At 34.2% G+C, this 11,949-nt stretch overlaps 4 protein-coding genes across 9 annotated transcripts; 3 read left to right on the forward strand and 1 right to left on the reverse strand.

Annotated features, from left to right (window-relative positions):
* Positions 1-330: 330 nt before the first annotated feature.
* LOC107272143 (trafficking protein particle complex subunit 11) lies at positions 331-5,227 on the forward strand. Its single transcript, XM_025089432.1, has 20 exons — positions 331-522; positions 611-780; positions 846-1,034; positions 1,102-1,275; positions 1,337-1,504; positions 1,589-1,793; positions 1,863-2,036; positions 2,112-2,190; positions 2,255-2,309; positions 2,424-2,631; positions 2,704-2,906; positions 2,995-3,300; positions 3,377-3,582; positions 3,640-3,776; positions 3,850-4,062; positions 4,141-4,301; positions 4,373-4,595; positions 4,665-4,773; positions 4,869-4,945; positions 5,014-5,227. The coding sequence occupies exons 1-20, from the start codon at positions 331-333 to the stop codon at positions 5,038-5,040; spliced, it is 3,276 nt and encodes a 1,091-aa protein (XP_024945200.1). The 3' UTR covers positions 5,041-5,227.
* Positions 5,228-5,350: 123 nt separating this feature from the next.
* LOC107272158 lies at positions 5,351-7,307 on the forward strand. Of its 3 annotated transcripts, none has more exons than XM_015749017.2 (3): positions 5,351-5,491; positions 5,567-5,690; positions 5,747-7,307. In XM_015749017.2, the coding sequence occupies exons 1-3, from the start codon at positions 5,406-5,408 to the stop codon at positions 5,882-5,884; spliced, it is 348 nt and encodes a 115-aa protein (XP_015604503.1). In that variant the 5' UTR covers positions 5,351-5,405; the 3' UTR covers positions 5,885-7,307. The 3 variants fall into 3 exon arrangements, with proteins under 3 accessions (XP_015604503.1, XP_015604504.1, XP_024945211.1); XM_015749018.2 differs by having other exon boundaries at positions 5,765-7,307; XM_025089443.1 differs by having other exon boundaries at positions 5,567-5,645; positions 5,765-7,307.
* On the reverse strand, positions 7,154-9,970 carry LOC107272151 (probable serine hydrolase). 2 transcript variants are annotated; one of them, XM_025089438.1, is made up of 5 exons: positions 9,753-9,970; positions 9,629-9,673; positions 8,583-8,818; positions 7,975-8,322; positions 7,154-7,914 (listed from the first exon to the last, which is right to left on the reverse strand). In XM_025089438.1, exons 1-5 carry the CDS (start codon positions 9,802-9,804, stop codon positions 7,660-7,662), a joined length of 936 nt encoding a protein of 311 aa, XP_024945206.1. In that variant the 5' UTR covers positions 9,805-9,970; the 3' UTR covers positions 7,154-7,659. The 2 variants fall into 2 exon arrangements, with proteins under 2 accessions (XP_024945206.1, XP_024945207.1); XM_025089439.1 differs by lacking the exon at positions 8,583-8,818 and adding an exon at positions 9,280-9,512 and having other exon boundaries at positions 9,753-9,894.
* LOC107272150 (AH receptor-interacting protein) lies at positions 9,919-11,902 on the forward strand. Of its 3 annotated transcripts, none has more exons than XM_025089437.1 (6): positions 9,919-10,040; positions 10,648-10,827; positions 10,937-11,105; positions 11,167-11,353; positions 11,411-11,553; positions 11,613-11,902. In XM_025089437.1, exons 2-6 carry the CDS (start codon positions 10,714-10,716, stop codon positions 11,816-11,818), a joined length of 819 nt encoding a protein of 272 aa, XP_024945205.1. In that variant the 5' UTR covers positions 9,919-10,040; positions 10,648-10,713; the 3' UTR covers positions 11,819-11,902. The 3 variants fall into 3 exon arrangements, with proteins under 3 accessions (XP_024945205.1, XP_015604481.1, XP_024945204.1); XM_015748995.2 differs by lacking the exon at positions 9,919-10,040 and adding an exon at positions 10,130-10,523; XM_025089436.1 differs by lacking the exon at positions 9,919-10,040 and adding an exon at positions 10,142-10,279.
* Positions 11,903-11,949: the final 47 nt, after the last annotated feature.

Consider the following 11,949-nt stretch of genomic DNA (forward strand, 5'->3'; position numbering starts at 1 on the left):
TTAACAGATCCATGAGAAATTGAGTACTGCTTCAACTTCAGTGACATAACCTAATATGTCAAAGTACACATTAAAATGTTTTAATTATTATTCCCAATCAGTGTAGTGTTTTGATGATATATTGAACGTTCATTAGATTTTTATAGAAAGTGAGTGTTTTCCTAAAACACTGCTTATTCTTTAATATAATGCTTTATTCCTGATGAGGTGTGACTAGCATGATTGGGATGATACCTTCGTCTTACGAATACTTTTTAACTTGACAGTTACGTTAGCAGGTTTATTTATCTTATGTCATAAATAAATAATCTTTTTATTAGGGATACAGTCATGGCTGAACTACCACCAGAATTGACAGCAAAGCCACTTGCTCTCATCGGAGTAACAGGATTAGATGCTGTAAACAATGCTATTCACCGTGCTATCTGGGATGCATTTACAAACAGTCGTCGTCCTGATGGTGCACCAGTGCAATTTAAACTCTTGAACAATGCTCATGAATTTCCTACAGTCAAACCAAAGGTTTACCACAGAGTCATTTGCTCCTTATAAATTTGAATCCAATTTTACTCTGACAAATAAAAGTTTTTCTTTCCTCTGCTTTAAATAGCGAAATTCTTATGAGTGGTATAAGCTAAAAGGAATCTTGAAGCGAAATTGGATGAACAAATATCTCAATGAAGTACCTTCGGTTGTAGTCATATTTTATGACCTCGATTGGATTGATCCTCAATGGAATGAAAAGAAAATTGAGTGTTCCTCGCGTGTGCAATCACTACGGTATTAAATTACTAAGTAAGAAATCCACTAAAATAATATTATATGTAATTTGAGTATCCTTTTAGAGCTGCTCTCGAAGGTCGTAGTACAAAAATTGCAGTGGTCCTAGTGCAACATAGTAAACCTGTGCAACCAGGTTCGGAAGATGTTGTAACAACAGAACGCGCAACTGCACTTTGCAATGCTTGCGAATTACCAGCTAAATCTTTGTATGTTCTACCTCATGAAGATCATCTGCTCCGGTACACATCAAGGTATCATAATACTTTCTGTACAATAGCAAATAACTAATTTCAGACCTATATATCAATTATTTTGCAGACTAGAGCATGCCTTCTATGACTTGGCTCAAAACTTTTACCATCACGAATATCGCATTGTTAAGGGCCATCGTGATCAATTAAATAAAACAAGTCATCAGTATCTTTTTGTTCGTCATCAATTTAAAATGGGTTTTCTTAATGAACTGAAACAAGATCAGCAAACTGCCCACAAGTACGTAATAATTAAGAAAGAATTCAATAAAAAAAATCACATTATTCAAATTCTATTTTAGACATTATCAACAAGCATACAACAATATACTCGATATTCGATATACAGAAACGGATATATTAGAAATAAAAACAGTGGCGAGTTTCATTAATTATAAACTATGTAGACTTATGTTTAACATGAGTTGTCCAAAGGATGCAATAGCACAATTCAGAGCTCATACCGACAGGTAAATATATTATTAGGAACCGCACCAACCATTTGATCCGAGCAGCAATTATTTTTATTGACTTTGTACGATATTCTTTACCAGATTTAAACTGCGAACTGGACCCAAGGAACTTATGTTCGAACATCATGCATGGATGTCCAGTCAGTTCTCAACATTTGCTGAATTGTTTGAACAAGCAATTCGACAAGGACTTCCGGCTGTTCAAACTCAACATCCAGGTTACTATTATCATATGGCGGCCCAGCATGCTACTGATAGAAAAACTTCTTGTGAAGAGCTTTGCAAGGTATATGGAATTGGAATTGCATGTGAATTTTTTACATCATTAACTGTATTCTATATTATATAATTTCAGAATGTAACTAGCTATCCTGATCCGGATCCTTTAGCAGGAAGTGAGAAATTAGAATTTTATGGTCAACGACCGTGGCGGCCTGGAAAACTGAACCAAGAACAAGTAGATACAACACGCGAGACATTAGCGATACAAGCTCTACAATACAAAGAGAAAACAACAGTAAATCATTCGGTACAAATTGAATTTCAAACAAAAATACGTCTAAATAATATTTGACGAATTTGAAACCCATTGACTTTGTTCCAGATGATCATTATAGGCTTGCTGGGAAATGCAATATCTCAATTTAAAATTAATCGGTGTCCTAGGATGCGAAGACGTTTAGGTAATTATTATTTAGAAATTATACTGATTTACATTTTATTAATTATTCGAAATCTATCTTGCAGTTGTCCAAATGGCAGACGAATATTATAATTCTCGTGATTACGGCAAAGTACTAACGTGAGTATAAACTTTCTTCTTCTCTTATAGAGTATAAAGTGGAATTTGGAAAGATTAGCATTCTCGGCGTGACTTTTTTTCGCAACGTAACAATTCTAAAATTAAATTCTTCAGATTATTAATGCACATGTTATGGGATTATCGGGGAGAACGATGGCCGGTTTTGTTAACAGACGTGCTTAAGAAGGCGCTGGGTGCGGCTTTTCTCTTTGCGAGTATACAAGATTATATCATTCTAGCATTAGAATCCTTAGGACCTTCTAATGTATTATCAGAAAGTCATCAATCAGCTATACGTTCTAATATTATCAATATACTTCAGGCAAGTGCATAGTTCATAGTGTTAAAATAAGACTAGAATGTCGTGAAATTTTAATTGATTAATTATGAACAGAAAAAGCCACCGAATCCAGAACCTGATTTACCTGATGCTGAGAAGGTTTCAGCAATTGAAAAATGGATGTCCTTGCTCAGTCAAAATGATCCTTTTGTTTTTACAATTGATGATAATATGGCAACGTTTATTGAAGTCAAAGCGAGATTTTCCCAGCCTAAATATACTGTCAATACTACGGTAACAGTCGAAGTATTTATACGGTGCGTTTACAGCAATTCGTAAGGCACATAATCCATAAGCATTCATAATCCTGAAGAAATTGTAAGATATATATTAAATGTTTTTTAGAAATTTGTACCGTGAAATTATGGAGTTTTCAAAATTATCTGTAACTGTAAACAGTCCAGGCTACAGTTCAGAGTTCGCCGTTACCGATGCGAACAATAAACCACTGATATTTCAGTCGAATGAAACTAAAACATTCCTGTGCCAATTTCAAGCACGTCAGCAGGACGTTGGGAGTGAAATTCAGATACGTCGGGTATCATTGTACTTGGGAAATGATACTAGCTGCTGTGTTATTTTGGGCTTCACTGGAATTGGTGGAGAAACTAATCTTTTGGAACGTTTGTATCCTGAGATACAACAATTCCGGTATATTATACTGTTGTACGATAAAATTGAATCATGCTCTTTGTTGTACTAATATTATTGTTCTGTGTACTTACAGGAGAGGACTCTTTGAGTCCATTAGACCAGTGCTCAATGCAGAAATAAGACCAGAGGAATCTAGTGTTAATATAAATGTTAAATCTCAGAGCCCTGCATTGCTTGGCGAATGGTTTCCAATTACCATTACTCTGTCTAGTAATGAAAGTATTTCTAATGCTGTCCTAACAGGGATACTCCAAATGGATGGCAGCAGTGATCAGTCAAGTATGTTCGCTCGTTATTAAAATTAATAGAAATTTGATTAATTTAATATTTTTGTAGCTGAACTAAGTCTAACCATGACTAGCAAGCAAACACCTGTCGCTGTGGAATTCACAAGTATCGATAAAGATCATTCTGTGCAACAAATTGTTTACGTAAAAGCCCACAAGGTTGGGGATAGAAATCTTGTTATAAAGGTATGTCAAATGATTTAATGATTTGCACAACGTTAGTATTATGTAATTTATTGTAACCATTTAATATAAATAGGTTGACTATTCCATAACGGAGCAAGTTAAATGCAGCAAGGAATTGATATACACATTCTCAGTCATGAAACCTTTCGAAGTCACAACACAATTTTACACAGTATTATTTCAGCCATTAACAAAGGGTTTTATTAATGATCCATTTATAATGATGTCTCACATAACGTGTATTTCACCATGGCCCATTACTATTCTAAGTACCTCCATCGAATTGGTAAGTCTATTAACTGTTAACTGTACAAACAGTAAATATAATCAAACATTATTTACTTCTCATAATCATTAAAACCAGGGTGACTCTATTCAAAAAGAGGATGAAGAACCACAGGAATCCATTTTGGAAGGTATTAATCTTTCCAACGGAGAGGCAGCATCAGAGCCTTTCTGCGTTGTTCCTAAAGTAGGTAGCGAACAACCAACAAGTACTGGTGTATATACAATAAAATGGAAACGGTAAGGTACACTGCATACTTTTATCAGCAAAAATTTATTTAAGAAGTCTAAACTATTTTATTGTCTATTAGAACAAATGATGACAGTGGTCTGGAAACTAGTAGTAGTGTAACTCTGTCACCTCTATGGGTAGAAGATGCTGTGATAGGATTAGAGGCAAAATTACCAGCTCACGGTTGGGTCAGGATGCCTATATGTGTTTCATATTTTTTTCGAAATCATTCAGATTACCTTATAACACTCCAATTATCTATGGAACCGAGTGATGCCTTTGTCTTTGCTGGACAAAAACAGGTCAGACTTCAATCGTTATAACATATCTTTATTCCGCACCTTAAAATATTTTTAATGATATATTTACAGATTAATATTTGTATTCTGCCAAATGATGAACGTAAAATCGATTGGATCATGAGGCCTCTTGTTGCCGGGCTGGTATCACTTCCCAAGCTTCTCTTAGCCGTTCCTGCCGGTACGAAATTATTACTTCCTAATTATCCACGTGTCAATTAGAACTGCCACGTTCAAGTCAAATAACTTGCATTCTTTTATCTTTTGCATATGTAGACGAGGAACATAAATTGAACAAAGGTCGACTGGCGGAAGTTCTAGAACGATCGTTGCCAAGCCATATCTACATAATGGTAAAGTAAAATAAATATATTTATATTTGATATTGATACCATAAATTTTTTCCGTTTTTTTTTTACAGTCACAATCGCAATCTCTTGATTCCTGAGATACAATGTACGATGAACGAGATTTCAGAGGAGCATAATGATATATTAAACGTACTAAACTGTATCATAGATATATACATATATATATAAATATATTAAATAATTATCAGGATAATTATTGACGCTCGGCGGAGCTGTATACACAATATTAATATAAAAAATAAATGTATTTCATTTATACAGTAATTATAATGCTAATCTTCTCACTTAGGCACTAAAAGTCTCACTGCTTGACGTAGTATTTCCGTAGGAAAAATCGATACTGTTACTAAGCGCAACAAATGGTGTACTGCCAACCACATTCAATTACATTTAGTGCTGTTACAAGAGTAATAAGAAACCGAATATACTTTTCTGTTGGAAAATGAATTCGCGTGATACAAAAATACAAAATATTCTCAAAGATTACTTAAAGCAACAACAAGAGTTGGAGGAGAAGTTACTGGAATGGTATTTTCGCAGTAATAATCATTAATTCTAATAACTGAAAATATAATTAAAATATTAATATATTATGAACAACAGTAGAAGTTCACGCTATGAAACGCAGAGAATAATCAGCGAGAAGGTATCGCGCGATAAAAGCGACTCAACAAATTTCAAGTTAACTCCAGAAGAAGCTCATAAAAGGAATCGTCAACTCTTGCAGGTTTTCTTAAAAATTATTCTAAGCTTTAATAATACTCACACTAATATTTATTTAAGAGTATCATATACTTACAGGACTTGGAGTCTGTAAAAGCCAGATTAAGGACCATAGCTTCCTTCACCCCTACAGATCAAGAGCTTGTGGATACGGCAAGAACATACCGGAAACGGATGAGATTAAAAAATCAAGTATAAACTTCTTAAATGTACTTTCACCTTGCGAAGATATACCAGCTGTGTAGTAAAATTTTTCCAAGTACCGAAGCTGACGCGGCAACATGATAACTCGAGCCGAACGAACAAACTTACAAACGACAAGTTTGTTGATCGTTTGGATCGATGGATCAGATTGCAATCTCCATGAGATTAACGTGTCGTTATACTACTTACCCATTAATATTAGTACATGACTGTATCAAAGAGTTGCAATGGTTACCACAGGATAGTCAGCACGTTAAGAAATTGACGCTTCTTCAAAAACACTGTAGAAGGATGTGCAGACAAGCGCAAACCGCTTCCACCTGTCCAAATGATATTCATATTCATTTTCCATGTGTAACTTACGCTATCGTTCTAGTAATTATTGCCTGCATACCCGTTTCACGAAGGCTCGCTCACTTCGATACGAAGACCACGTTTCAGAAGCAGTAACAATGATAACGTGTGCCAAAACCAATAGCTTTGAAGAACGTGACATTCCCGTTTTACTTGAAGTACAATAGAAGAGAAGGAGAAGTAAACAGCCGAAGAATTGTAATGTTCAATCAAAGAATCTAGTATTACATATGATAAAGATCAATCAATTAATGAATAGAGCGGCAAGTTTTGTTTTGTCAAAAAAATATCAAATTCTATTTATACAAAGTATATTGTATTTGTATCAATATTAAGTACTGACACGTATCACTTTCGTAGAGGTAAGAAATTAACGTAGGACTGAGGATCTTTAGTTTCTCCAGGTACGACCGGACCGTTTCTCCGCGCTTGATTGAATCATTTAATATTTCTACGTGGCACAGCTGGATTCAGCTGGGTAAATATATGACTCGTTAGTCCCTGAATTGTCATATTACAAAAACAACTGTATCAATAATTTTGATATTTCTCGTTAACGGGACTTATTCTAGATGCATATAGCTTTCGTAATTATTATAAATGGCGAAATTTCTTAATTGGTTGGTTTAACGTTCCTTATAGAATCCTAATATCAGTTTATCCTTCAAATTTAGATTTTACAGTTTAGATATTTTTCGCTGGAGGAAGGGCATGCCATGGTAGGGAAGTTAAATAATTTTTAATGGACAATTGTATCGGGCTATTCGCATGGAAACAACTAGGTAAACTGATAAGTGATATCAAAGTATTCGAGGACGGTTATCATTCACTTGGTTGCATAAGCATAAACCGGTATGAGTTCTAAGTATAAAAAACTGGACACTGGGATATGTATGAATAAATGGCCAATTATTTATGAATTATATTTTATTTGTTAGAAGCGTACGTATGGCAGGAGAATACTCATAAAAATTATTTTACTGTATGCATGGTATATACTGCTGTACATGTTTTAAATCATTTTATTATAATAAATATGCCTAAAATAAAAGGAAAGAGTAAAGCCTCTAGCTTTTTGATTTCAATCTCAAAATCAAACTAATATGAAACGAACAAACAGGCATTCATTTTTGGACCACGGGACTTGGAATATAAAGTAGTTCAGATTCCTCTTCGCTTATGTTCTAATTTTATGGAATTCTTTAGAATTCGAATAGGTAGGTGGTGCTGTTCAGGCATAAATTGGAAATAAATAATTTAATTAACTAGATAATCAATGCACCTCTACGCTGATCTACAGCCAATGTTGCATGGAAGTCTATAGAAACCCAATCATTAATTAATTAAGTAGTATCATGTCACCTATTATTTTACGCGATAGAATCGTAATATAATTTCTAACTATAACTGTACTGTTATAAAGTGCTGAGGAACTCTTGAATTATTGGTGCGATCCTCTCTGGATTATTTAGATGGACGTGGTGAGAGCCCTCCACGTGCTTGTAGACGAATTTTTTAGCTCCCAGTTTTATCTGGTTCATGACCTTATCATAATTCTCAGGCTGCTCCAACGGATATCCAGGAACAGCACGGATATTCAGGTAATTACATTTGATGCGCGCTGCAAACGCCATCACCAGGTCCATGGACAGCATACCCAGCATGGAAACCTAGAAGATGAATTATACATTAAAGATACCGTTGTTAGAGATATTAATATTAGAAATTACCTTTAGTCGTGGATCCCTGGAGAAATGGTAGAACCCTGGCTTAGACGCTGGTTGCATACCACGCCTCATGAGAATTTCTGCACTTTCTCTAGTGATATCTCCCTTATAGGCCTCCAGGACTATATTAATCATTTCATCATACTCGTAGCAAGGGATACTTTCCGGTGTAAGGCATTCATATTTAAGATATCTATCGATATGATCTCCAGTTATATTTGCAATGTGCGTTATGTTTCTCACATTAGGACTGGCTATGTCGAGGCAGATCAGAAACTCAACTTCATCTGGATATGCAGCTGCATAGAGGAATGAAATTGCTCCGCCAAGGGAATGACCCATAAGTTTTACCTATATGAGCAGAACTTGTGATAAAATGATTGCAATATAATATTTATAGTTAGTGATGTGGCAAAGAAACAAAGGAATTATTTTTGCTATCATTGGAAAGGATGACTGTTACTTAAGAACAACAATACCCTACCTACAATTATTTAAATCCTTTCATTTATGCTTCACAGTTAGAATTTGATTAAATGTTATATATAAAGTTAGGGAATCTTCAAAACTCTGAATTTCAATGTCACAGAAAATGTTAACTACTCTCTAACCTTGTTCCATTTGAAATATTTAATGATTCTACGGAGAAGCATTAAGCCTTCCCAGTGGACAAAATAGTAATGGCCCTCAGAACAGTGAGAGGAAAAGCCATGTCCAGGTAAGTCGAGACAAAGTATTGAAATATCATCAGGTATCAATGGCATCAATTTATCAAAAGTGCTTGCATTATCTTCTCGGCCATGTAATGCGATTATAGGTTGAATCCCTTTCGGACCCCACCATTTGCCTGCAGGTAATTCAAAGAACGTTACAAAAGAATTAATTTTACTAGGCTCTTAATTGATTGAAACAAAGTCACAGCTGAGTTATTCAACACCACAAGGTAACATTAGTTATACAACGATCTTGCAAAATGATTTTATAACATAAAAACTGTTACATTATACAGTGTTTCATGTCAGACTGAAATAGTGCTGCATAATAGAAGAATGATTTGCCTAAAATTTTTATTATACACGCAAATCTAAAGATATGAACGATTTCTGTAACAGTCAACCTTTTTCTGCAAAGCAATCAACCCCACATAAGTAAAAAATTAATATAAAAAGAAAACTGTCAAAGCAGAGGGTAGGAGAATTGTAGGAATAAAATATTAAAATAGTAAATATTCTATATATATAAGAAAAATGCTGGATAACTAAAACAGAAGTAGGTAAATCGTTGTATAACTGAAACTCGCTGTCTAACCTTGTCCCACTTGTAATGCTTAACAAGTCTACGCAGGACGATAACACCATCCCAAAAAACATAATAGAACTGTCCCTCAGGATGATGTGAAGAATAGCCATGACCAGGCAAGTCAATGCACAAAATTGCTTCTTCTGATATTAACGGAGCCAGACAATCAAAAGTTCCTGCGTTATCTTGCCATCCATGCAATGCCACTATAGGCTGTACATCAGTTGGACCCCACCATTTGCCTACAGTTGTCATTGTAATTTGCCGTTAATTATGGCACAATAAATTAAAAGTATACTACACAAATTATATTGAATCTATGACTATCTAAAACTTAATGCAAATATTTTTTACTGACCACTAATGTGACCCCATGGTACTGGTATCTGTTCTTCTTTGAAACCTGAAAGTACATCTTTAAAATATAGCCATACAGTAAAAAGTCTTACACAAAATTTGGATTAGATATAATATATTGTTACCATCGTTCTTATGGCCCATAATGCCATTTGATTCTGACGCCGGTGCACTCATTTGCCTTGTGAACAGTACTTTTACAGTTATGGAGTTAAGTGCAAGTAAAATCGATTGATATGAGTTATGTCAAAGTTAATAATTGTTATCTGGTTTTGAAATATGTTTGAAATACTCGAAATACTCAATTTTAGGCACGCGTAAATGTGTCTAGTCACTGTCTTTCAATTCCGGAATCAGGGGTCACCTGCAGACAGGAAATAGTGTAGTAAATGATTCGATGAATACGTATAAATGTAAAATCAATTAAATTTATCAATGTGGAGTAATGAGTATTATACGTACTATAAGTAAATTATATCATCTAGATTCAGTATTGCATTAATTGTGCAAATTGATGTAAACTGTGTATCCCATCGAATGATGTCCTTCAAAGGTTATACGTAATCTGCACTGGGCTATGAGCAATAATTATATTTATCACTCTACTTGAAATATAATTTCATAGCAAGAAAGAGCATTAGAAAATTCAATGGTATCTACAGATCCAACTGGACAAGTTCCGTTTAAGATAATATTTGATAGGTTGCAGAAAGTGATCAGCTGATGAAACCAAGCTACGCGTGTTTGAACTGTTATCGTAATTCTTGGATTATTCTGTTTACTTTAATTTTAATGCTAAAGGATTTTAGATAATTGCGATGGAACCTAAGGAGTCTGTTGTAAAATCTGTTGTTCATACAGGAACAAAGGCGGTTTCTTTTGTACCTGGCACAAAAGTAGGAACACTAATTTATTTAATCTATTGTTAAATTTTATTATTTATTATTATGCTTACTTTTAACTACAATAGACATTAATGTGATTATTGTATTTGATAATAACATATAGTCATTATTTTAGGTTGTTTTTCACTTTAGAACAACAAAATGCGACCCAGACAAAACATTGATAGATGACAGTAGAACGATGGGGAAACCCATGGAGCTGGTTCTGGGGAAAAAATTTAAGCTAGAGATATGGGAAGTAATTGTTCAGAAAATGGCATTAAATGAAGTTGCACGTTTTAGAGTTAATAAAAGTGTAAGTACTTTGCAATGTTACATGTAAGCTTATGAATGCTATAAATAAAGACAGTAATTAATTTTAATAATGAGTTGAAGTTGCATTGTCATAATTGTCACTGGTGTAGCTAGTCACGGCATATCCCTTTGTGTCAAAGACACTAAGAGAAGTCGGTAAACCAGCTTCTGAAAAGAGAAATCATCATTGTTGTGGTGTGACTCTTCAAAATGAGGGCATTGGATATGATGACTTAAATGATCTCATTACGAATCCACAGGATTTAGAATTTACTATAGGTAAAGACAGCTTATAATACTTGATACATAATTTTTAGTTATCAATAATATACCTTTTCAGAACTACTTGAAGTAGTGTCACCTAATGAGTACGAGAAAGAAACATGGCAAATGACAGAGGAGGAGAAATTGAAAAGTATTCCAAAATTAAGAGAGAAGGGAAATTCTTTATTTAAGAAAAAGGACTACCAGGCTGCATCTGATTCATATGCAACAGCAATTGGAATGTTAGAACAATTAATGCTTATGTAAGTTTATTCTAAGAATATATTTACTGTAACATTACTCATTGAATCTTACTTCAGGGAAAAACCAAATGATGAAGATTGGTTAGCACTAAATGAAATGAAAATTCCTATACTTCTTAATTATGCACAGTGCAAATTGTTGAATAAAGAATATTACGACGTGATTGAGCACTGTACGACAGTACTTAAGAGTGATCCAGGTATTATTAAAATACAATGAAAATATATTTTCACAGAATTATTTACATGCTTTCAATAGGTAATGTAAAGGCCTTATATCGAAGAGGTAAAGCACATATTGCAGTGTGGAATGAAGTAGAAGCTACAAGGGATCTGAAACGAGCTGCAGAGTTGGATCCTTCGTTAAATACTGTTGTTGAAAAGGAATTGCATTCCTTTGCTGTGGCCATAAAAGAAAAAGAACAAGTTGAAAAGAAGAAACTTGCACAAATGTTTAACAAGTGACCAAATAATTTAATTGTACATGTGTGTTAATCAAGAGTATCCAAGTATGCGATTCAATCGCTTAATAAATATTGGTATATGTTATATACAGGAACACAATTATTTAGTATCCACAACTTCAACCATGACAT

This window comes from Cephus cinctus, unplaced genomic scaffold, assembly GCF_000341935.2.
Source record: "Cephus cinctus unplaced genomic scaffold, Ccin1 Ccin1_scaffold1111, whole genome shotgun sequence".
Taxonomy (NCBI): Eukaryota; Metazoa; Arthropoda; class Insecta; order Hymenoptera; family Cephidae; genus Cephus; species Cephus cinctus.

Coding starts and splice junctions, on each gene's coding strand:
- LOC107272143 (XM_025089432.1), top strand. CDS start 331: ATGGCTGAACTACCACCAGAATTGACAGCAAAGCCACTTGCTCTCATC. Junction 1,505..1,588: donor TTCAGAGCTCATACCGACAG/GTAAATATATTA, acceptor ATTCTTTACCAG/ATTTAAACTGCGAACTGGAC. Junction 4,946..5,013: donor CAAGCCATATCTACATAATG/GTAAAGTAAAAT, acceptor TTTTTTTTACAG/TCACAATCGCAATCTCTTGA.
- LOC107272158 (XM_015749017.2), top strand. CDS start 5,406: ATGAATTCGCGTGATACAAAAATACAAAATATTCTCAAAGATTACTTA. Junction 5,492..5,566: donor GAGGAGAAGTTACTGGAATG/GTATTTTCGCAG, acceptor TATGAACAACAG/TAGAAGTTCACGCTATGAAA. Junction 5,691..5,746: donor GGAATCGTCAACTCTTGCAG/GTTTTCTTAAAA, acceptor TATTTATTTAAG/AGTATCATATACTTACAGGA.
- LOC107272150 (XM_015748995.2), top strand. CDS start 10,446: ATGGAACCTAAGGAGTCTGTTGTAAAATCTGTTGTTCATACAGGAACA. Junction 10,524..10,647: donor CTTTTGTACCTGGCACAAAA/GTAGGAACACTA, acceptor TCATTATTTTAG/GTTGTTTTTCACTTTAGAAC. Junction 11,354..11,410: donor TTAGAACAATTAATGCTTAT/GTAAGTTTATTC, acceptor ATCTTACTTCAG/GGAAAAACCAAATGATGAAG.
- LOC107272151 (XM_025089438.1), bottom strand. CDS start 9,804: ATGAGTGCACCGGCGTCAGAATCAAATGGCATTATGGGCCATAAGAAC. Junction 8,323..8,582: donor AATATTTCAAATGGAACAAG/GTTAGAGAGTAG, acceptor CTGCTCATATAG/GTAAAACTTATGGGTCATTC. Junction 7,915..7,974: donor CCAGGGATCCACGACTAAAG/GTAATTTCTAAT, acceptor TTCATCTTCTAG/GTTTCCATGCTGGGTATGCT.